Source organism: Eptesicus fuscus, chromosome 10 (assembly GCF_027574615.1).
Source record: "Eptesicus fuscus isolate TK198812 chromosome 10, DD_ASM_mEF_20220401, whole genome shotgun sequence".
Taxonomy (NCBI): domain Eukaryota; kingdom Metazoa; phylum Chordata; class Mammalia; order Chiroptera; family Vespertilionidae; genus Eptesicus; species Eptesicus fuscus.
The window spans coordinates 22,325,759-22,351,293 of record NC_072482.1 but is presented as its reverse complement, the minus strand read 5'-3'; the positions used below and the strand labels follow the sequence as shown (position 1 = coordinate 22,351,293).

The following is a 25,535-nucleotide window of genomic DNA, read 5'->3' as shown; positions in this document are numbered from 1 at the left end:
ATTATAGTCTGACCACATATCATAAGAAACTATAAAATGTGTTAATGTCCCAAATGTAACACTAAACAATAGAAACATAAAATATCCTTTTGCTTAATTATTTACATTTCTTTTAATACTAACTTCCTAACTTACAATTGCTAAACTTCAAACTCTAGTTTCTTTTATTATGTTTTTTCATATATTCCAAATATGAGTTTGAAATCACTTTTTGACAATCTTGCTCACTAGCTTAATTTTAAGTTTTGTCTTTAGGGTTATGATAATTGGTGCAAAAAGTGTAAATACTACAATACTACTGCTACCTGTTGTTCTTGCAACAGTGTTTCAGCATTACCTAACATTCAGAAGTTATTAATTCAGTATTTATTATCCCATCTGAATGCTTTTGTTATTTAATCAACCAACTGACTTTCTATTATTATATAGAAACATTTTCATTTATATAGATCTAGCCTATGTGAACTTCAGCCAATTATTGTTTGAAAGAAAGAGAACATCTGATTGTTATTTTTTATACATTCTCTTGGAATGTACAAAATTTATTCAACCATTCTCCTCTTCTTGGACATACTAGTATATAGTTGTCCGGTTTTTTAGTCTCACACAATTTGCCACCATCTCACTGAAAGGGCTAGCACAAAGAGTTAATTGACAAAGAGTTAATATCATTAATATATAAAGGAAGTTTACAATGCAATAAGAAAAATATCACCATACCAGTAGATAAATGCATTACTTAATGCAAAATAGACAAAAATAACAGAAAATACAGGATTTTTAAAATGTAAATTAAGACAAAAGATAATTTCTCCTTATAAATTGCAAATATTTTAAAGTATGATTTTAAAAGGGAGACAGAATTAGATAATACAGATAGAAATGAAGATAGCCAGAGAGGGTACAGTAGAGGGCTTAAGAGCACAGGCTTCAGGCAGTCAGATCTGGATTCCTGATTGTGCAGACAGTTTCCAGCTATTTGGCTTTAGCTGACTTCCCTCAGCCTCAGTTTCCTCATCTGTAAGATGGGAATAATAATAGTACTTAAAATGTTTCATGAAGATTAAATAGAATAATGCATCAAAAGTGTGTAACATTTTAACATAGATTAAGCTCTCAATAAATTGGCAATTGATATACTACTCAATGCAGCAAGTGTACATAGAAAAAGGTATCCAGACAGATTCCTGGTAAGACTGTTACAATTTTTCAGGAATGCAATTTGGCTCTATGTATCATAAGTCTTCCATATGTTCATAATTCATTGAACCAATAATCCTACTTTTTAAATCAGAGATGTGATCAAGGATATAAATCCACACCTATTCTTAAAAATCTCTTTTCTATTTTAATAACCAATGTTATAACAGAGAGGCACACTGGTCCTGTATGATAAAGCTTCTAAAATTTGCAGAAATAGGGATGTCAATTTATGAAAAGTGAGTGATATGCCCTAAATTGTGGAAGAGATACTTTGGGGAAAAATATTTCAATAGTATATGGAATTATATCCCTCCTACTTCTTTTGTACTATGATCCCCCTGTCCCCCCAAAAATATTGGAGGCTGCAAAATTGAGCATGGCGCATTTGTGAGGGCATCTGAAATGAATGAGTGAGCTCACTTATTTCTTAAAGATAACTTCTTTATTTAAAATCACTTTTTTTTTTTTACATTTACCACTTTGCCTGAGAGGATGTAGACAAAGAAAATATTGTTTAATTATTCTTGCTCCTGATTAACACAAAATTTAAAAAAAATAAGTATTTTTTTTATCTGTGGTACAACATTTATAAAAATAAAAATGTTTTAAAAATATTTGTATGTGTTTTTTTGTCTTTCACTTAAAAGGTTGAGAGTGACTAAACATTCACATGAAATTTAGAGGCTATATTTGAACTGGCATGCTACCTGCCATATGCTACCTGCCATATGCAAAATTCACTTAGGGGTCGGGAACCTAGATACTATGAGATACTGAGACTCAAGAGATACATTATAAGTATTATAGGGCATCTACTGTCCCTCTAGATAAAGAAGTTGCCCAATTAATCCAAAGAGGAAATCACAAAGACAGTTAGGATAGAAGGAGTTTGTTTGAAAATCAAGTTGCTACACACAAGTATCACCTTCCACGTTGAGAAGCAGCAAAATTTTACTTATTTAACTGCCAGGTTCTTCTGAATAACACAAAGTGGGCCAGTTAATGCTTTTTTAAAAAAAAATACCAAAATTTTATTAATATTTTTAAATGAGATTGTTTATTCTTACAAACTAATATTACATAGATATGGATAACTAGATCTCCAATTATATCTTATATTTACCTCTTTGGAATCAAGAGTCTCATGTTCAGGAATAGCCACCATTGGATGACTCAGCTTCACAGAGAAGAGGCCCAAGATTTGATGAGGGTTAGAAGTAAGGAGAAATAAATGATTAAATTTCACTTAAAGTAGATAGTTAAATAATAGCATAAGTATACTGAAGATCATAGATTTTATCAAGTGTAAACATTAAACTTTGATTGCTATTGAAAACAAAGGAAGAGATTCTTAACATAGAAAAAATGTTTAGCAGATGGTGAATTCTTTAAGCATAGGACCACATCCTATTTGTTTTTCTATTCCATATAAACTCTAATAATGCTGGCATATAGATAGCATAGACAGTTATTAAATGTTTATTGAATTAATTATTAAAACTCACTGATAGGAATCATAAAGAGAAACAAAGTTGTATTTATGTGTCAAATCTCACAACAGGTTCAAATTGAAAAATTCCAAAGCAGAAGAAATAAATCATGCTCAGATCCACAGTAAATGCAGATGTATCTATAGATGTAAATGCTACTTGGGATGGAAAGCATTGTGCATTATTGTAAACGTTAATAATGTCAATACTCAGAGACTTCATAACCATTGCAATCTTATCAGGTGATGTTATTATAATGTCAAATACAACACTTTAACAGAAGGAAGGTTCTTCTGCTTATATAAGAATTTTGATTATTGTGTCTACTGAGCACTACACATACACTTAAACTTATTAATATAGAAGAAAGTCATAGACACACCAGAGAAAGAGACAGAGTCAGGGACACTCAGGCACACACCAAGAGGTGGGGAGAGCAATCATTTGTAATGAATCTATTTATTTCTTTTTTATTTTACCTTCTCTCCTTGCTCCAACTTTAAGGTAACCACAATACCTGTTTTGACAATAACATTCCCTGTTTCTGCTATTGCCCCACCTTCATTTTTAATAGAGTCCTTAAATGATCAAAAAATCAATGAAACAGTGACTACCTCCTAATCCTCCAGGGCAATTCAGAGGTTCCCAGAAATGTATCCTTTGCTCCAGGAGGATGCCAACACTGGCTGCTGGGGAGGCCAAGGAGGTCCCACCACACATTTCCTCAGACTTCCCTCTGTTCTGGCAGATGTGTAAAAATGCAGCCTGCCTTTATTTAAACTATAGCTTCACTAATTCCCAACCATTATACTCTGTTACCAACCATGAAATCCCCTGGGTAGCATAACATGAGGACTCCTTCTAACTGCCTGAGACCATTGCTTTAAATAGAAGTATAATCTGACTCCTGAGCCAACTAGAGATCGAAATAGCATTCCAGAAATCAGCTGAAAGCAATTATTTTCTCCTGTTCATCAGGATCTCCTGAGATTCTAAGCCTGGCATAAGATCAGACCCTATGTACCTCTCCAAATCTCAAACCCAAGGTATGGAGATAGCAGAATCTTTCCCATACCTAGGCTAAATGGTATAGTAATTTATATGAGTCATCTAATTTTGTACAATGTCAAGTTTTCATTCTTCCTAGTCTCCTAAAATAGGATAGGATAAATATTCTGAAATTTGAAAATACTGGAACACTCCCAGTAAAATACTTACTGAGATTAGAAAAGCAGTTAAGTAATTATGTGATATCTATCTTTATTTTCTATACTTCTTTGCAATATAGGCATTTATTCATTTAAATTTGCTTCATTTTAATCTTGAATTTCAAAAACTGTGTTAATTATCCTAATCAACAAAAGAGAACAGAAAATGACTGATTCTAATTCATTGGTAATCCTCAAGTCATTTATATTTGGCTTTGTAATGCTTTTTTCTACTTATGATCTTTTGTCACAATCAATTTGCCTTTTATTATCCTCAAGCTGACCAAAAACACTATATAAAAAGTGATATTATTAAAGGATTTAGTCATAATCATTTATTATGTTCTCACATGGTAAATTCATTATACATATTTGTTTATTTAGCTTTTATAACAGCCTAGTGAGGTGAGTACTAATTTTACCCTGTTTCACAGATGAGGAAACTAAAACTGAGAGGCAGAACATCTTATTGAAGATCCAGAACTAGCAAACAACACAGTCATAATTAGAATCTAGGGGGACAGTCCCCGGAGACTGTGCTTTCTAAGGGAGTGTGAAGTGGGAGTATGCTACTGGGAAGATACGCAGAAGACGGGAGAGGGGGAGACAGGGGAAGGGAATGATGTGCACCTATGTGCAAAAGGAAAAGCCACATACTAAAGGTAAGAGTGTCCCTTTCAGAGATCAAAGCATTTCAGGAGTGGCTGGTCTAGCTCTGAATGGCCATGTGAGAGACACCATACAATCGAACTTATCTATAATAATAAAAGTGTAATATGCTAATTAGACAGGACAACCAAATGACCTTCCGGACATTATTCTGGACGTCCTTCTGGATGACCTTCCGGATGAAGCCGCGGGGGGTGGGCCAAGGCAGAGGTGGTTAGGGGCGATCAGGCAGGCAGGCAAAGTGGTTAGGAGCAATCAGGCAGGCAGGCAGGCAAGCGGTTAGGAGCCACAGGTCCCAGATTGCAAGAGGGATGTCCGACTGCCAATGTCCACAGGGATCGGGCCTAAACCAGCAGTCAGACATCCCCCGAGGGGTCCCGGGTTGTGAGAGGGTATAGGTCACGCTGAGGGACCACCCCCCTCCCTTGCACGAATTTCGTGCACTGGGCCTCTAGTATGTTGGATAAGGAAGCTGGGCTTCATTCTTCATTCTCTAGAAGCCATTGAAGTACTCTAAGCAAGAAAGGGGAATGTGTGATCAGATCTTCATTTCAAAATAAAAGTAAATGTGGCTAAAGAGCAAAATCTGGATGGTGGAGGTGCTTGGAAGATATTTAAATAAAGAGAGTGAGAGTGAGAGAGAGAGAGAATAAAGAAGTTTTAAATTCAAGTATTGCATTAGAGAATAGACTCAAGTTTTTCTGGATGAATCTAGGCCCCCCTACTCTCTAGGATGAGTAAAGGTAGACACAGTGGTATTTTGTTGATTGGGGAAGAAAAATTGGGAAATGTTGGAGAGAAATAATATTGAATATTAATACCTCTGCTGAGTGCAGAGATTTTGTAATGCATGAGGGCTAGAGATGCTAAGTTGGGAGGAAAAGTAAAAATGGTGCAAAAACCCTTTCACGGTAAGAATGGAAATGATGAACCTAAAACATGAACATTTTTACATAGGTGAAAGTCTTGTTATCTATATATAGAGAATATAGAGAGAGAGTGGGTGAATACTGAAGGACAAAGAGTCTTCTATGTCTCTGTACTTGGTGGTAAGTATGTTTGAGAAAAAATGAATATTTGGTCTCAAGAAAATAAAAAGTTACTAAATTTTTTATCAAAACATTTTTCAACATAGAATTGATGAAATAGAAAGTTCAGATGCAATGAAACAAATCATACTATAATTCTAAATTCAGATATTGAGTAACAAACTAATTAGACCTTTGCTCATTCACCACTGTGGGATCATCAACAAGTGGTATTTGAATAAAATGTTCAGTTAATTTTTATTACACTTGATCTCAGCTGCCACCAAATGAATATAAAACCTTGAGAAGTGTTTGTTACCAGTGTGGGGCTTTCCCCTAAATGTCACTGTTTCTCCAGAGGTAACAGGAACTTTTCTGACAAAGTCAGATAAAGTTCACTCAAACCAACTGGAGAAATGAGAAACCTACAACTAGAAAAAAAGAAAAAATGCAAAATGTGGTTAAATCACTTAATTAAGTCTTTAATCTACCTGAGAAATGGGCTTCCAAGCTCTAGCTTTTGTGAAATAGCTCTCCCTTCTGTCTGAAGATGAAGTAGATCTTCTATCTGCCAGAAATTATGAAGCTGACGAAGTGTTTCAAGAAACGTTCCCATTTTAAAATCACCCAGGGTGCTACACATACTATTCAGAATTCACTCGTGGGAATTCTTTTCTGCTGAACTGCATCCTCTTTTAAAACTCCTTTACTCCATTTGTCTACATAAGCTGTACCTTCTCCTTCGGTCTCCCCACCTAGATTTGTGAACTACTCAAGCTAGAGAGAAACCTTCCTAAGAACATCTCTCAAAGGGGGTGTGACAAATTACTGTAGCCATTCCTATGTAAACTATTGCATTTCATAACATAAGGTTATCATTATGAGATATAAGCCATGAGAAGACATGTGGATTCTATGTTATTCATCTTTAGTCTTCTGCTCCTGGCCTGGGGCTACCTCAGCACAGACTAGACATTAAATGAGCATTGATGAATAAAGTAATAAAAGAAAGAATGAATGAAATGGTTATAGAAAACAAAGAGGGTTTTCTGACTTGCAGAATTAAAGAAGTCTGTATTAGTGAAGAATCAGGAAGTGTTCACTGCATTCTTAAAAGTCTCCTCATTTAGATGAAACTTTTTAAAGTAGAGACCTTTGAACCAGAACTATCACACATGTGTGTCCTCTTTGACCCTTACAGTTCTTCTGTTTTAAAAATAATTAAATTTTGGCCTGGCTGGCATGGCTCAGCTGGCATGGCTGAGTGTCAACCAATGAACCAGGAGACCACCATATGATTATGGGTCAGGGCACATGCCCTGGTTGTGAGTTGTGGGCTTGATCACCAGTGTGGGGCGTGCAGGAGGCAGCCAATCAATGATTTTCTCTCATCACTGATGTTTCTATCTCTCTCTCCCTCTTCCTTCCTCTCTGAAATATTAAAAAATTGAATTTTGTTGTCAGTGTTTGAGGTCATATATTCTACTTGCAAGTTTGTGTTTCTTTCTCTTGAATTGCTCAAATGTCTCACTAGTCCTGCAATCATCTTGATCTGTGTGACAGCCTGTCGTTTTATTTATTTTATTTTTTAAAATATTTTTATTGATTTAAGAGAGGAAGGAAGAGGGAGAGAGAGCTAGAAACATCAATGATGAGAGAGAATCATTGATTGGCTGCCTCCTACATGCCCCGCACTGAGGACTGAGCCCACAATCGGGGCATGTGTACTGACTAGGAATTGAACTCTGACCTCCTGGCTCTAGGTCAATGCTCAACCACTGAATCATGCAGGCCAGGCAGCCTGTGCCTTTTAGATGAAGTTAATGCTTTCTATGTCAACACAGTCCCACCATGCCTACTAGGAGGAGGCTAAGTGTGAGAGGTCGCCTATCGTGCTTATACATACACATCTGGCTTACTTCACTTATTTAGGGGATCTGGCCTAACAAAACATTGAATTTTTTTAAACCCTGATTTACAACATATACAAGTGCATAGGGAGCACCAGGGAGTCTCATAAATGTTGGATTTAACACAGGGGTTCTGGAGAGTGGTCTAAGAGTCTGCATTTCTAAGCGGCTCCCAACCGATGCTAATGCTACCATAGGTTGAGTAGTGAGTCCATAACCAACACTTTTGTATGAACTGATACAATTGATGCTTTTCAAATATTCATCTATTCACAACTGAAATGAACTATATTCGAAATGTTCTAATCAATCACATGGTACTGCAGTTGTATAATTAATTAATTCAGCACAGATATTTTTTATTAAGTACCTGCAAATGTCCCAGACACTTTGCTAGATGTCAATGAACAAACACACTGTCCCTGCCCTTGGAGAGCAGTATAGTGGGAGAGACAACTATCAATTACAAAATTAATGAGGAATATTTGGAAAAACAACAACAGAATAATGAGTTCTGAAGTAAACTTCAGAATGTACTATGTTCCCAACAGAAAAGTCTGACCCAGTTTAGAGAGATGAAGGACTCTCTTCCCAAGAGGCCGAAGTGTAAAGGATAGATCTCCTAACAGCAATGCAGGGGACTGGAGAATGCAATGCGGGGCCAGTCACTGAAAAGCAACAGCAGGCTGAGTGGGATACAGGGAGCACGTTCCCAGTGAATGGGCAAAATGAGTGTGAGGACGTCCGAAACTGAGGCTGGGGAAGTACCGTGTAGGCATTTTGCGTGCATCAACTCCACTTAGGAGGCAAAGGAGGACGCCTTGGAAATTAAATGAATGAAGGCTGTTCAATATGAGTTTGTCTCATGAACAAAAAAGACTGCAAGCTGCTGGAGGTTAGGGCCCATGCTATCTTAGCGTTTGTGCACCAAAAACTAGTTGATTGATGTCATCACTAAAGAGGCTATGCCTTGAAACAAAATGTGGGCAGTGTTCTTGAGGTTTCCCATCATGAGGAGAGTTCTGATATGGGTTATAACAAAAAACAAACACACACCTGCTTTTAATGACAGTCACAAATATGCTACGTCTATCTATATCTCTTAAAAATTTCATCTGCGTTAGCCCGAATATTTTTTTAAAATTACAGAACACCAATAGCTTAAATATTTATTTTTAGAAGTTAGAGGTACAGCATCTATTTTTGGTGATGCTTGAAGGTTTATGACTGCCTTGATGCCACTACCTCTCTAGATGACATGGGGAAAATCACTTTGTCTCTGGGCCTCAGTTTCCTCAGCTTTCAAATCTGTGCCCTAACTCGAAGAGTTCCAGTTCCTCTTCCACTGAGATAATTCAGTGAATCTGTGATGCTTAAGCAAGAATTATTTGACTAATAAATGATGCTGTTTAGAAAGAAAAAAAAAAGTTCTTCCTTTTTGGAGTCTCCTGCATTGAGCCATAGCTGAGGGTACAAACAATGCCTACAGCAATGCTAACAATGAACTCTGCATAGAATCTTACCTGGGATCCTTACTAACAGTTAGCGGTAACACTTGCTCCTTGTGTGAACTTTATAAACACTATTAAATTTCACAACATTCTTTTGGGTATCCCCTCAGTATTATCATATACTCAGTTGGAATTTGGTACATGTTAATCACTTTATAAAACCACAGAAAACTCGCTGTTAACTGCTGATTGGTAATATTATTACATTGAAGTCTGAGTCCCAATAAGTCTAATACTAGTCTAATACCAGTAAAAAAAAAAAAAAAAAAAACAAGAATTTGCTCCTCTGGTCTTTGTAAAAAGTCTTTTGAGATATGGCTTAAAATTCTCAAATTACACTATTTTATTCTTGGCCTTTCCTCTTCCTTGCAGGAGGCACAGACATGGGGCATGTTAAAATCACCTCCTCCAAAGACCACTGTCTAAAGGACAACATAATAGAATTCTTTTTTGCCAATTACTATGTGTTCAGCCTGTTTTAAAAACAAACACCACATCCCTATGTTTACTCACATTTTTCATCTAGAATTGCTTCTTTCTCAACAAGAAATCCACTTCCCCAAGGGGATTAACTATACCATTCACTTCTTTCAGTACACGGCTCCTAGGTTGTAATGAAAATGTAGCAGAATCTATATTCCCACACCATTTTATACCTCAAAATAAATTCCAGAAACTGAAATTAGAATTGACAAGGAAACATATTTGTTGTTCTTCCTTTCTTCTATTCTTTAAGGACACAATTAGTTGCTTAGTACTACAGGCAAAACATCATTTTCAATTTTTCAATATCATACTAACTCGAGCACAATCATAAACCAAATGTCACTTTTGTAACAAAAGACAATGCTGGTGGAATTATTTTCTCTCCATTCTTTCTCTTCTATAGACAATCGAGGACACTATTCATTTCATTCCAGTATAACATATAACAGAAAATAAACAGCTCTGTATTATGACTCTCAACCTCATAAATATTTTTCAATTCCTAGCCCGCCTTAGTCCCATCCAAACTGTTCCTAATTTATAAGCAGCTACCTCAAGTTGCAAGAAACCTATCCCAGAACTCAGGAATGTGTCAACAGATGTGAACTGATGTGTCACAAAAACTTGGAAGATTGTGTCTTAAGAGGAAGGACAGGCATGATTGTGATGTAGGGTTAATCAATGCCCCACTGTCCAGAGAGTCTCTACCAGAACATTGCTTTCTTCTAACACTATACTCCCAGCATCTTTGAGAATGGTTGGGGGAGGGGCGTAGAAGAGGGAGAGGATGCATGAATGGTTGGCAGGCAGATGAGGTGAGGACTGTATGTCTATAGGTAATTGGAGGGCTGATTCCAGTATGGTTCCTGCCTCCTTGGAAGGGGACCCTATTCCTTTATCACCTACCTCCCTATACATTGTTTCAAACTACATTTCAGGAATGAGGTAGGCACTTCCAAACTCACACCAGGTGGGTTATACATCTTTAAACTGTCAGCACACTCACTGTTTCCTGACCCCACTCCCTATTCTTGCCCCAACTATTTAGTCCTGCCAGCCACTGCACTTGGCCTTAGATTGCAGTCATTCCTGAGGGATTCTGACAGCCTTGCTTTGCTGAGTCTTATTATAGTCTAAGATCTACCCTCTGGAGAATCTATATGTTTTTAACTCCCTTCCATGTTCCTACTAGAAACACATCTAACAGCCATGGTACTTCTTTATTCAAACTTCAAACCATAAAATAGGGTATTTACTGATTGCTAAGAAGCCCATAGAAAAATTCTATGTTTGATTATGTATGTTAGTAGGTTTCAACCATTACAAAAAATGAATATTTTGAAAATTAGTATAAAAATGTTGATAATACTACCAAATTTGTCTAAGATTTTTATCTTCTAGAAATTGATAAACTATTAAAATATCATTCAAATGTGAAAGTCATAAAATATATTCCCAGGCATAAAAGGCCTCAGAATATTTGCCAAATAAAGTCCTAACTTTAAAAATTTCTTGAATCAGCCCAGCTGTGGTGGCTCAGTGGATTGAGTGTCGTCCCATGGACCAAGAGGTTCTGGGTTCAATTCCCAATCAGGGCACATGCCTGGGTTGCCAGCTCAATCCCCAGTAGGAGGATGCAGGAGGCAGCCAATCAATGAGTCTCTCTCATCTTTGATGTTTCTATCTATCTCCCCCCTCCCTTCCTTTCCGAAATCAATAAAAATATTTAAAATAATAATTAAAAAAATAAAAAAAAGCTTCTTGGATCAAAGACTCAAGTAAGAGAAAAAATACACTGAATGCAGCAAGAAATATACAAAGGTAAGGTAATAAAATACTCTGAGTAAGTGTTTTTGCCATTTAAAAAAATCCATAAAAGACCATGGGTAAGAAAGAAATTATAACCATAACATGCCAAAAATAAAAATCTAGAAATGGATAATCAACATGATGGTAGATAATGGAAGGGACCAATGGACTTCTCTTCCTATGAGAAGATATGCATATTGATAGGGATATCCCAACATGAATGTGGACCCTAAGTGGAGAGCAATAATAACAACAAAATACAATGAATGAATTTTAAACTAGGAAATCAAAACCATATCTATTGGATGCAAAACTGAAAAAAAGGAAGAAATTATAATGGAAAATGTAAAACAATATGGCAGATTAAGGTCATGTAATGAGATAATCTCATATATTAAGATCAGTCTCTCAAGATTAAAAAAAAAGCAAGCTCAGAAAATATATGGTCAAAAGACACTAACAAGAAGACACACAAAGTTGAAAATAAAAATAAAAAATTTTCTGTCTAATCTGAACCAAAATAAAACTGGAATAAAAATCTTACTATATTTAAAGTGGAATTTAAGAAAAATATTTTAAAGGACCAAAAAAAGACATTATATACTGGTTTAAGAAAATGTCAATGAGCAAGAAGATAGGCCTATAATAAATTAATATTCTTAATAATACAATTTTAAAGATTTAAGATTTTTCCAGTGGTTGACCTCTAATACTTTGAGAGCAAGGAATTGCTTTACACTTCAGTTCAATGCCTTAAGGACTAAGGAAGTGTTTCAGTGCCCAATAAGAGATAAATAAATATTTTTTAAACAACGTAAGGAAGAGTCCAACCCATAGTCATGTCTTTTTTCCCAAGAAGAGATTTCTATTTGATAAACATGTGGAACATGTGGGCAAATGGGTATTATTATTTGATGACTGTATAAAATGTCTCAATTGTATTTTAATCAGTCACACAAGGGTAAACTTCAAAACATTTAGCCATCTGAAGAATGTTATATTTATATTTTAGTAAAAAAGGTAAAATAACAGTCACATTAAACAAGATGAAGCAACACACAAAAATTTTGCCCTGTTTCAAAATGAGAGTCTCCTTGACTATGTAAATAACACACGGTTTATATGGCTTTTGTTGCACAGGATGTGTAAAAGGATAACAAAATAAAGCAATGAAACAAACAATTAGGTTGAAGAATTTTAAACTGATACTAAAACTGATGTATTTATAGGTTAAAAACTGTTGGACAATGGCAATTTCATTTGCATTATGTGAGTCAACTTCATATAAAAAACATTAAAAAAAAAAAAAAAAGCAATAGTGCCTGGCAGGCTTGGCTCAGTGGTTGAGCAATGACCTATGAACCAAGAGGTCACGGTTCTATTCCTGGTCAGGGCACATGCCCAAGTTGCGGGCTCAATCCCTAGTGTGGGGCATGTAGGAGGCAGCCTATCAATGATTCTCTCTTATCATGGATGTTTCTATCTTTTTCTCCCTTTTCCTTCCTCTCTAAAATCAATAAAAATATATAATTTTTAAAAAGCAATAATAAAAGATTAAACAAGGAACTGCGCTCAAAGGTAAACTATATACATACATACATATATATGTATATGTATAGATGTATATAGACTCAATTTGCAAAGATAAATGCTGCCATCAGGGTTTCCACTATATTTCAGGGTCCACAACTGCCTCCTTCCACAGACCAGGCCCTCAGCTGAGATGAAGTCCTGAAGCTGAGTTATTTGACCCCCTCCCCACAAGGTGACTCATTGCCAATGACTTGATGCTAAGGGCAATCAAAGGTCAGCTCCTTTGTCCCAGTGGAGGATAACTTTGCAATTTATACTCCAGACCCCTCTCCCTGAGAATTAGGAGTCTTTGACCTTCCCAATTAGGACTCCTCCCTCCCAGCACACCCTCCATAAATCAGAAAAGCCTGAACCCCTGCCTCAGGCTCAGTCTCTAAGGAAACTGATCTAAGATACCATGCACTGGGGAAGGAGCAGGGGCACCTGAGTGCTGTAAAATACAAGGAGCTCATTTTTCCTGAATGCCTCCATCTGCACAGGGTGTCAACGGATGGCAATTTATTTTCTCTATGCCTGTAAAACGCAACCATGGTCAATAAATTGTAAGGGACCAGCATGTTATTTTACAAGAGCTTTAAAACTCATCTTTCTCCCAGTATACTTTCCCTCCCTAAAAATATCATCCAGCCTGCTCCCTACCACATATCTCTTTACAATCAGCAAATGCTGAATTTTTTAAATGATTTCATTGAAGGTGTTACAATGACAATTTTCAGCTAAATGACAACAAATGAATGGAATGACAGACACATAAGCAATTGATTGCTCCCAGTTTCCTGGAAGAAATTTAAGTCAACTGTTTGTGATTAAATTAGCACATTTGGAAAATGATGGCTGGCAATTAGAGAACCTGAAACATGCCTGGTTTCAAATGCCAGCCCATCAAAGCATCTATTGGGTCAAAGTGTTCTTTTTCCCTGTATTGGAGAACTTAATATGATTGATACTTCATTTCTCAGAACTGTTTCTCTTAATATACCTGCAAACTGGCATTCATTTTTTAATGTTAAAAGTCCAATTAATTTGCATTTAGCCATTGTAAACAGAATGTTCTTTATGAATATTATACAAATTCATCCAATTTGAAAACAATTTGGCATAGGCAAATAGTGCCCTGTTCTTGTTTTCTGAAAAATCATTAAATGTTAAAAAGCAATTTTGAATTTATAAAGCTTTTTCTCCCATTCCACCCACCTCGAAGGCTTTCTATTCTACCGCATCATAATAGTTATCCATTTCCCATTAACTCCAAAAGTTGCCAGAAAGTTTTAGAATTGAGAGCAAGGCAGTTTGTCTCTGTGAAAATAGAAAACAAATTACCTTGGTTTATTCACACAGAAAAGATTTCTAATTATGTAGACAAGAAACCAAAAGACATTATTAATGAGGAGGATAAAAGAAGGTATCACCTCCAAACTTCCAGATGGCTTTTTTCAGTAAATAGAGCTGCCTCAGTAAATTTTTCAGAGTATTAGATGGAGAGTGGTTCTCTTAGCCTTTGCAACTGTGGCAGTCAAAAGAAGGCTGGAGCCTGGGGTGAAATGTGAAAAGCATTTTGGTCCTTGAGAAACCCAGGCTCTGCCTACACCTCACACAATGCCCTGGGGGTCACTTTGTATCTTTAGTGTTCAGGTTCCTCATCTGCAGATGTCATCTCCAGACCTCAGGTAGATGGTGCTTCTGTTTGACAGATGAAAGCCTATAATTCTAGGATGGTGATGTGGCAAAAGTGGTGATGCCATTATATGGCTAGATTTTTTTTCTTTGGTGGGAGGTGGAGTATCTTAAGGAAAATTAGTGTAGTATCAGCTTTTATATTAGTTTTGTATGATCTTTTACAAATTATTGATACCTGCTGAGCCTTGGTTTCTTCATATGTAAAATAAAGGGGGAAAACCTACTTTAAGATTATTTTGAAATTTAAATAAAATACTGTCTGTAAAGTAAGCGGCATGTTTCCTACTTTTTCTAAATATTAATTTCTTCCTGACAAAATCTCAGAAACCCCCTCACTTCACCCCATGCTTCTATTCGCAAATGACAATAACCCATTATGCCCAGAGATACAGAAGTTGTCTGGCAGTCTCACTTAAAACTATACTTCCTGATTTCACTTGCTTCTCCAATACACCAGCCTTCTTGCATTTTCTCAAGCCTGCTTTGTTCCTTGTCTTGCCTGCCTGGAAACCTTCCCCAATGCTGTTCCTTCTAACTGAAATGCTTAGCCTGTCCCCAACCTTTGCTTCTTTTCGATTCTTCATGAAGTCTTTCCTGATTCATCAGACTAGAACAGGATGTCTGTTATAGGTTCTCACCAATACTTGATCATCTTCCGCATGGCAGTTGGTCAAAATTAAGTGGTGAATTTTTGCTTATTTGTTTAATTCCTATTTTTCCCAAATACAGAATAAGTCCCTAGCAGAGGCCCCTTATGTTTTAATGCCCTTGCTTTCCAGGGCATGCTCAGCATGGACACAGTGCTTTGTAAATAATGGATACTCAATAAATCTTTATGAAATGAACTAGAGGCCTGGAGCACGAAATTCATGCTTGGGGAGGTGTCCCTCAGCCCACTTGCACCCTCTCCAATCTGGGACCCCTGGCTCCTAACTGCTTGCCTGCCTGCCTGCCTGCCTGCCTGATCACCCCTAACCACTCTGCCTGCCTGCCTGATTGCCCCTAACTGCCCTCCCCTGCTGGCCTGATTGCCCCTTAACTGCTCTCCCCTGATGGTCTAATCGCCCCTAACTGCCTCTGCCTCAGCCCCGACCACTGTGGCTTTGTCCAGAAGGATGTCCAGAAGACGTCCAGTCTAATTAGCATATTACCCTTTTATTAGTATAGATAAATGATAGTGTTATGTCAGTTTCCTGACTCTAGGGTTCCTATACTTAATGTTGGAATAAAAATGCTGCAAAGTCTATGTTCTTTGTTATTGGTAGGAAATTAGACAAGGTTTTTATAACCTTGAACCAAATCACTTAACATTTATTTTCTCATTTTATGAAATTTGAAATTATAACCTGTTTATCTCAAAGGAGTGTTGTTTTCTTTATTCTTCAAATATATTTTAAAGTATTATTCACATATTTAGATGTAAATATTTATAGATTTCATTAAAAAAACAAATTTTATTTCAAAGTGCCCTCAGCCTTTGAACAGCAGGTGGGAGTTAGAACTACTTCAGATTTTCCAGCTACATCATAATCTACCTTAAATTTTTTTTGATTGATCTCTGTTAAAATATCAGAAGAAGCCTTAAAAAATTCATTTCAGAGGAGTGACTAAAAAATTTAACCCATGTTGGAAATATGCCTATACTATGACTATTTTAACTCATTTATTGGATTTATCTAGCTTCACAGAGTCATTCTCTATGCAATAATAATAACAATTAAAATATTCTCAATAATGGTAAAAACATAAACTTTACAAAAGGATTAAATTTAAAAATAAATAAGCAGGAGAAAAAATGGAGACAGATGGGAGGGGTGTTGGGAGATGGGAGGAAAAATTGAAGGGATTAAGAAGTACATATTGGTTGTTACAAAATAGTCATGGGGATGTAAAGTACAGCACAGGGAGTATAGTCAATAATATAATAACTATGTAAGGTGTCAGAGGGGTGCGTGATTTATTGGAATGATCACTTAGTTATGTAATATCTAATCATTGGGGCATATACCTGAAACTAACATAATAATGTATGTCAACTATAATTTAAAATTAAAAATGATAAAAATGAAAAAAAATGGAGAAAAAGAATATGAATGAGAAAAGTCACCATTTATAGGGTGAAATATTCAATAAGTTTACAGGAAGGATGCTCATGCTATAGGAAGCAGGCTAAAGCCAGTTTAGGAAGAGACCCGTCTCTCTCACCCATCCCGGATATAAAAAGTTCTTTCCTTTCTTCTGTCTCCTGTCTCTTTCACACAGCGCCACACTACCATGAAACCTCAGCAGCAGTTCCAAAGCCAGTGTGCCAACCCCCTAACATCTTATGATGTGAAAATAAGAGACAATAGGGCCCAACTCCCCCAAAAAGTTGACTATTACCATTGTTTTTCTCTCATATTCTTAAACTCTGTGTTCCTCATTCATAATACATTTGGCTCAGTAGGTTCCCTCGATATTCTAACAGATGCCCCACCCTTGGCTTATTGCAAGTGAAGTGATCCTTTACATAGGAAAGATAAACAATTGATAGAATTGAAGTGGAAATACCTCCATTTTGCTCGCTCTCTGCTCACTTTTTTTTTTTCTTATCACAGACAAGTTATATTTTCTCTTTATTGCTAATATATAATCTCAAGAGCAGCTGCTTGCAAAAGAGATTAATGAAAACTCATCAGTAAATATTCTGTTAGCGTATCATAAAGATGAAACACATTTCAGGTAAAATGATTTCTCTTTTTTAGCAAGAACATAATTCTGACGTAAAGGATTGTTATATTTTAACATCTCTTTTTATGAAAAAAGGCACCTTAATCTCTTAAAAAGTAAATCGTAAGAAAGTACATGTTGGCAGCTGTGGTATTTTTTTTAATGACTTAGTGCACTGGAAAAATTATATGTACCCTCTGATTCAGTAAGTCCATAAATACTGGATGTATAAAACTCAGCCCAACTGTAGATGTTACAAGCACATGGGGACAATATCAATTAAGAACCAAACCTAACAATTCATAACCTATTCTAATAAAAAAAAATCCTGTGACCTTAGTTAATATGTATATTATTTCACAATTGTACTTCCTTTTAGTTATTAGGGGGTCTTATCAGGGAGGGGGTGACAAACACAATTATAATCAAGCACTTATAATCATGTCAGTATAAACAGTTTTCCTTTATGAAGTTATTTTTTATATTACAGTTCATTTCTCATGCTGAATTATTAGAGAATTCAAAAAACAAAAGTGGAAAAGTGTGCTATCATAGAGAAGCATAGGATTTTTGATGAGGTGAAAACTTTAAGATCACCCAGTTCAATGGAAGTCCTGAGTTTAGAAGTTTTAAATGAATCTCAGAAACTGACATTTTTCTGAAGCTCTTTACATAATTTTGATGTAATCAGCCCAGTTTAGATTCTAGATTAAGAGTTTTGGAACCAAACCATAATAAACTATTATAGATGAGGGAAAAGAAACCCACAAAAAAAGAGTAAAGTATGTGATACACAGCATTTATGTAAATTTAGTTACAGGCACACAAAATAGCACAAGTTTGAAAGAAAATATACAAACAAAAAATACATTGGTATAGTTAACAATGGGGAACAAAGCAGAGTAAGTAATGAGAAGGAAAGGGAATACATATGTGAAGAAATTGGAAGCTTTAAAGGAATGAAAAGGCCTTTTAGATTAAAGTAATGTCCTTCTAGTCAGGTTGATGGATTGTTTCTTCATTCCAGCACCAAAATTCTACAAATAATAGCTGGCAAGCTGAAAACTATATGAAACTGGGTACTTAAGTCAGAACATGAAAGTTTTACTTGCACATGCTGCTCAATGCTGGTTACAGTCAATCCTATGACACTCTATTTTTATTGCTATTTTACAGGTTTACATGTAAAGAAGCTAAAGCAAGAGTTTGAATTACTTTTCCAAATATAGGCATAAAAATTTCACTTATTCAACAAAATTAATTTAGCAAGTGATGTCTTACTATAGAGTCTGCAGATGAACTTTTAATTGCATTTTACTGTAGGTAGAATAAGTATAGATATACTTACTGATCAAACCAGGATATTTCTACATGAGAAGGGGCACTAAAAATAATTGAAATCATATAGTTATAAAAATATTGATAGATTGATTGAAGTGGTTTGTTACATTGGTAGACCTATAAAATATATCTTTTCAAAAAACTATTATTTTTAAAATATATTTTTATTGATTTCAGAGAGAAATAGAGTGATAGAAACATCAATTATGAGAGAGAATCACTGACTGGCTGCCTCCTGCACACTATTATTAAAAATCAAATTTTAAAAATAAGAAAAACACATATTTTGGTATATTTTTTAAAACTGGCTCGGCCATATCAGGACACATGGTGGTCCTTCGTAGGAAAATACATTTTCCTCTCTCTGTGAGAGACCCTGAAGTGTTGCCCTGACCTCTAGCCATAATGATAGCAGCCTGGGGCGGGCAACAAGCGGGAGTGGGAGAAGGAGTGGTCAGGGCTAGGAGGGATGCTGGGCAGGAAGAATAGAGGTAGAAGATGAATACCCTCTCATGCTCTGAAGTGAAAGCTATAGTGAAAGAAGTGAAGTAAAATGACTGCACAGTCACCAACAAGGCCCCAAATACTATAATTTTTGAAAACAGAAAGAGAAGATGTTCTCAGAATAACTGTGTATTTTCTCCTGGGGTTTCAAAGCTGTCTATCTATAAAGAGTCTATTCTTTCCTATAAAACCTCTCAAGCTTTCCCTGCAAATAAAGCCTTTATGAGTATGAAATCCCAGCCTTTCTCTTGCCAACAGATCTGAAAAGTCATCTAGATTGTGAGGGCTTAGTTCTCACTCCTTCCAGTTCTATTCAGGGACTGGCCATGTGTTGTCTTTGTTGGTGCAAATTTAGAGAGACTCAGGGGAGACAAGGATAGGAGATAACTTCCTGTCTACATGGCCTGTAGTTGTGCTCAATAAAAGAAAGAAAATATGCTCAATAAAAGTTGGGATAAGAAAAGAGAAAAAAGTAAACAAAACTGAGTACTTACTAGTAATTCGGGATGTGAAAGTAGGCCAGAAAAATTGGAATTTGAGGTTGACTTAAAAAGACAGGGGTAGCTTAGATTATGAGAGTAGAAGATAGGAGAAATGAGGCAGAGAACAGAGAAAAGAATAAAAGTTAGGGAAAGCAATAAACTTTTTTTTATTTCTGTCCATTATACATATGTTAGGTTTCTCACCTGAGGGCAAGAAAGTAGTTAAGCCTCTCAAGGCAATGTATTAGTGCTGCCTAGGAAGAGAAATATTTTAAAATGAACTGAGTTCTCAGAAGTAGAGTGTGGATTCCTCAAATCCAGGCCTTCATCTAGACATAAACAAATGTGTTGTGCATGGTTTTCATGAGCTTTGAAATTAAAAAAAAAAAATTTAAATGCATTGCAAAATGGAGGGGAAATTGGCAAAATAACTATGGGTGAGACATGATTTTAAAATAGTAATCCCACATAACTAGACACACATTTCCTTTCTACGCTATTGTTTCAGTAATTATATGTAGCCCATTGCATAATATATCAAAAATATAGGAAGTTATCTTGAGTTTTGATAGCCAAAGTTTTGATTTGCAGGATCCTCGACTTCAAATTTAGCCTCTGTCCCTGCTTCTCTTTGCCTGTGGACTCTTTCTGGGGATTAATACACCCCTCCCCCCAGGAATAGCCCTCAACTGATGACTGGCAGGATTCCCCTTCCCCCAGCTCAGATCACCTAAATCTGGGTTGTGTGTTCTACATTATCTCCCAGAGTGCCCCAGTAAACTCAAGTTCAGGTTATGTATAGTAGTCACCTGCTTAATGACACACCCTTTATTAGATGTCTTTTCAGTTTCCCACTCCCCTAATTGGTATTTCCTGGAACTTCCTCCCAAATTAACTACCAATATATGAATCCTTTTCTTAGGAAATCCAAACTAAGATACAATGGATTCTCATTATCCTCAGTAGTTATGTTCTCTAAAGTCATTGCAAAGACAGAATTAGAAATATATTGAACCATTGCTCCAAGGGGAAATACAGGATTGCATTCCTACAAGTCTAATAATATTTTCATCAAATGATCAAACATAACCTTGTTTTATGTGTGTTTCTTTTCAAAGACACCTTGAGTTTTGATTTATTAACACTGAACTCACAGCCAACAGCAATCTAAACTCATGCCTAAAGGAAGCTTACCAGAGATGCATATTTTCTCTGTTAGTCACATCACAGCTTTCTTGCACTTAGAAAACACTAGGCAGCACTTTAGCACTCTGCTTTGTCACCATTTTAAACAGCAAAACAACAAGCACAAACATCAAAACACATAGTGCTAAGTAGATTATGAAAAGGACAATTGTTTACAGCATGAAAGCTGAAACAAGAAGGCAGGGCATCACCTTGTTCAACCTCAACACGGAATATGTCCACAAATGACCACAAAAATGTGGCGAATATTGATTTGAGGATCACGGATAAATTTTAGCAAGTAGGCAAATTCACAAATGAACTCTTGTGGAGTTTCCTACAGGAAAGGAAGTAGGAAGTGGAGAGTAGAGAAGGCTGTGCAGGGTATCCAAACTGATGGTTCTGAGACAGCCTCACAAAGTTTACTTGCTCCCAGTATGCAGGTAGCGAGGCTTTCCCATGCATGCTATAGGGGCTCAGAAATAGCTAACATAGAGTCAATGCAGGCATGCCCTGCATCTGAAGAAAGAAGAATGCAGCGATGTATTATTATATGATTACTAGAAGCCCAGTGCACGAAATTCGTGCACGGCGGGGGGTTGTCCCTCAGCCCAGCCTGTACACTCTCCAATCTGGGACATCCCTCTCACAATCCAGGACTGCTGGCTCCCAACTGCTTGCCGGCCTGCCTTTCTGATTGCCCCTAACCGCTTCTGCCTGCCAGCCTGATCACCCCCTAACCACTCCACTGCCAGCCTGGTTGATGCTTAACTGCTCCCCTGCCAGCCTGTTTGCCCCCAACTTCCCTCCTCTGTCAGCCTGGTCACCCCTAACTGCTCTCTCCTGCAGGGTTGATCACCTCCAACTGCCCTCCCTTGCAAGCCTGGTCCCTCTCAACTGCTCTCCCTTGCAGGACTGGTCCCTCACAACTGCCCTCCCTTGCAGGCTGGGTGCCTCCCAACTGCCCTCTCCTGCTGGCCATCTTGTAGTGGCCATCTTGTGTCCACATGGGGGCAGGATCTTTGACCACATGGGGGCAGCTATATTGTGTGTTGCAGTGATGATCAATCTGTATATTACTCTTTTATTAGATAGGCTAGAGGCCTGGTGCACGGGTGGGGGCCAGCTGGTTTGCCCTAAAGGGTGTCCCGGATCAGGGTGGGGTTCCCTTGGGGCATGGGGCAGCCTGAGCGAGGGGCCTGTGGTGGTTTGCAGGCTGGCCATGCCCCCTGGCAACCCAATCGGAGGCCCTGGTATCTGGAATTTATTTTCCTTCTACAATTGAAACTTTGTAGCCTGGAGCAGAGCCAAGCCTGGGGCTCCCTTCGAGGCTGGCAGCCATTTGTGTTGGGGTTATAATTGAAACTTTGTTGCCTTAAGCGGGTGAGCCCGGCCAGGGTGTGCAGAAAGCTTTGCTTCCCCTGTTGCCGCCAGCAACCCTGGCCTGCTCTCTCAAGCTCCATTCTGCCGCCATTTGTTTGAATTTGTTTACCTTCTATAATTGAAACTTTGTAGCTTGAGTGGAGCCTTAGGCCTGGCAAGGGCAGGCGGAAAGCTTGACTTCCTCTGTTACCTAGGAAACCTTGCTCTCTGTGGCTGTAGCCATCTTGAATTGGGGTTAATTTGCATACTCGCCCTGATTGGCTGGTGGGCATGGCTTGGCTTGGTGGGTGTGGCTTATGTAGCAGAGTGATGGTTAATTTGCATATTACCATTTTATTAGAGAGGACTAGAGGCCCGGTGCACAAAATTCGTGCACTGGGGAGGGTGTCCCTCAGCCCAGCTTGCACCCTCTCTAATATGGGACCCCTCGGGGGATGTCCAACTGCAGGTTTAGGCCAGGAATCGGGCCTAATCCTGCAGTTGAACATCCCTCTCACAATCTGGGACCGCTGGCTCCTAACCGCTCACCTACCTGCCTGATTGCCCCCTAACTGCTTCCTTGCTGGCCTGATTGCCCCCAAATACCCTCCGCTGCAGGCCTGATCACCCCAAGGCTTTTATTAGTATAGATATGACCCTGCACAGAAAATTTTACTAACCCTGCTTTACAATAAGGGCTTGACGATTGAATCATTAGGACCAGACACCAAGATTTCCTTTCTTTGAATAGTGGAGGGAATAATTATCTTGTCTTTAAGTTGCCCGGAAATTAAAATGAGATAATGACTTAGAAAAGTATAAAAGCACCATATAAAGACAACTGTCTTTTTAATGAAGTGGCAAAATGAAAAACACTTTTTATTCTCCCCTTCCTTCCTTTACAGCTTTTATTTAAACTTTGAAATTTATAAAAATTTCACTCCAATTTTCATTTCTTTACATTCAAAAAAAATTACAAATTTTATTTTGTATTGGTTTCAGGTTTTATATTAGTTACAGAATAGTGGTTAGACAATCATATACTTTACAAAGTGTTCCCCGATATTTCTAGTACCCACCTGGCATCAAACCATCATTACAACACTACTGACTATATTCCCTATTTAAGTGACAATGGGTTCAGTCTTTCTTTTGTGTTTCTTGTCCTTCCTTTTCTTTCTCACTTCTTCCCTCATTTTCTTTATATAATATCTCAATTGGCCATCAAAGCTCAGTGAAGGCACTGGGACACGCTTCATCCATTTAACAAACCAGGAAACTGAGGCCAATTCAGTTGGCTGTGGAACTTGACTCAGCACACAGGAAGCCCTCAGAGCCATGCTCTTTGCGCTTCCTAAGGGGCAGCGGCCCAGCAAACAGAACAAACCTTCCAGTCAGGCTTCCGAGCCTCTTTCTCAAGCACCTCTTCATTGCGGATACTCCACATTCTTTCCTCTCCCCCCATTCTTTACTGTCCCCCCCTTCTCCGAAGCAGGTGGAAGGCTTCCCACTCACTGCCTAGGCATGCTCTGCTATGGGGCAGGGTGTAGCGAGCTTGCTTTTGGGTGAAGGCAGGAGCAGGAGTCACTGCCTCTGAAGTGTGAAGGCCGCCTGAGCGAGGCCCATTAGCACTGGGAGCTTCTCTGAATCACCTCAGTCAGTCCAGTACCCTGCAGTGCAGCACCCCTTCACTGAGGTGGCTCCACCCCTCAACCCCCGCCTCAGGGGTGAGGGTCCTTGCCCCTCTGCCAGGAGTCCTTCCATGCCCCTTGATCCCTGGCTGGGCCCACCCACGTCTTGGGGGCACTGCAGAACCTCTGTCTCTCTGCAGATGAGGCAGATCCCTGCCCTAGGTCTCCGCAAAGCTATGAATCTGTGGCCAGAGGCCTGGTCTGGGTCTCAGCAACCACATGCCTGCAATGTTCCCAGGGACCCTGGGAGTGGCTGGGCGAGTCCCGCCTCACCTCCCCGGGGTGCCGATCTCCCCAGGGACCCCCGGGAGCGGCTGGGCAGTCCTGCCACGCCCCCCTCAGGGTGGCGATCTCCCTGGGGACCCCCGGGGAGCGCCTGCCTCGGCCTGGACACGCACCCCCAGGGTGGCGATCGCCCCCAGGACCCCCAGGAGCGCCTGGCTTGGCCCGGCCACGCCCCCCCAGGGTGGCCATCGCCCCCGGGAGCGCCTGGCTGAGCCCGGCCACGCCCCCCCAGGGTGGCGATCTCCCTGGGGACCCCGGGAGCGGCTGGGCGAGTCCTGCCACGCCCCCCCCCAGGGTGGCGATCGCCCCGGGACCCCCGGGAAGCGCCTGGCTCGGCCCGGCCATGGTCCCCCAGGGTGGCGATCGCCCCCGGGACCCCCGGAACTAAGAGGATTGGGTGCCGCCATCTTGGTCTTCTCAATGGCTGGATAGGCCACCCGGAGTCCCGCCCCCAGCCTCTCGCAGGCCCAATCATGGGCATAGCAGAGGTGCGGTCAATTTGCATGTTTATCTATTATAAGGTAGGATTACACCAGACAGGACTGAGGACAGCCCAGTGGATACCAGAGTCCACAAATAGCAGAAAAAGATCAGATCCTCCTGCCTTCACATTCCCACCCCACCAATGTTCCCATGCTAAGGTACTCGATAAGCTTGTTGGAAATTGGATGCAGCCCTCAAAAGGGGGAGATTCTCAATTGATTGAAATTGTACTCAATGCACTGAAAACCGCATAAATTGGCTCAGATTTAGTTTCTGCTTAAAATAGAAATAATCCTAAATATTGAAGCATCTTGTGTTCTTATTGAAGAAATTGAGTCATTTTAGGATTTAACACATATTTACTGCTATATCTATAAAGTGAAAAATACCACATCAGCATGTTACATCCTAGATAGACACTAAGATAATCACAACAAATAAATATGAGATAACTTACAATATGCATGAGATACCTTGGCACAGGCAAGGATTATAGAAATTGAAAGGAGAAAAATACTACTCTGAATGTTGACGCATGGGGAAACCACAGGGGAGGATGGATAATCTGACTAGGTTATAAAGTACAAGAATGAATGGTTTGCATAAGTAAGGAGAAAACGCAGGAAGGTAGTTTACATATAGAGAATGCAAATGAGTAGGTTGAACAGTAACAAATCCCTAAAGTGTGCCTGGAGGGAAATAAGCAGATCGTTTTAAGTAAAGTAGAATGCTAATAAAGAATAGTGAGGGAATACAATATGACAGGCTTAAAAAAGAATCCATTGAACTTGGTGAATGACTTGCTATGGGAAAAAAGCATAAAAAGCATAATAGATGAATCAAGTTTTGAGAGTGAAAACTGTGGTGCCCATGACAGAAGCAGGGAAACTAGAGCAGAACTAGTTTGAG

The 25,535-nt window shown here is 38.6% G+C and overlaps 1 protein-coding gene across 1 annotated transcript in view; it reads right to left on the bottom strand.

Moving 5' to 3' along the window:
- Positions 1-780: 780 nt before the first annotated feature.
- Positions 781-25,535, bottom strand: part of MLIP (muscular LMNA interacting protein) — a 241,872-nt gene continuing 217,117 nt past the window's right edge. Inside the window, exons 13-14 of the mRNA XM_054722545.1 lie at positions 2,327-2,380; positions 781-1,018 (exon numbers count right to left, since the gene is read on the bottom strand). Coding sequence (XP_054578520.1) covers positions 986-1,018; positions 2,327-2,380 — 87 coding nt within the window. The 3' untranslated portion in view covers positions 781-985. The remainder of the gene's footprint in view (positions 1,019-2,326; positions 2,381-25,535) is intronic.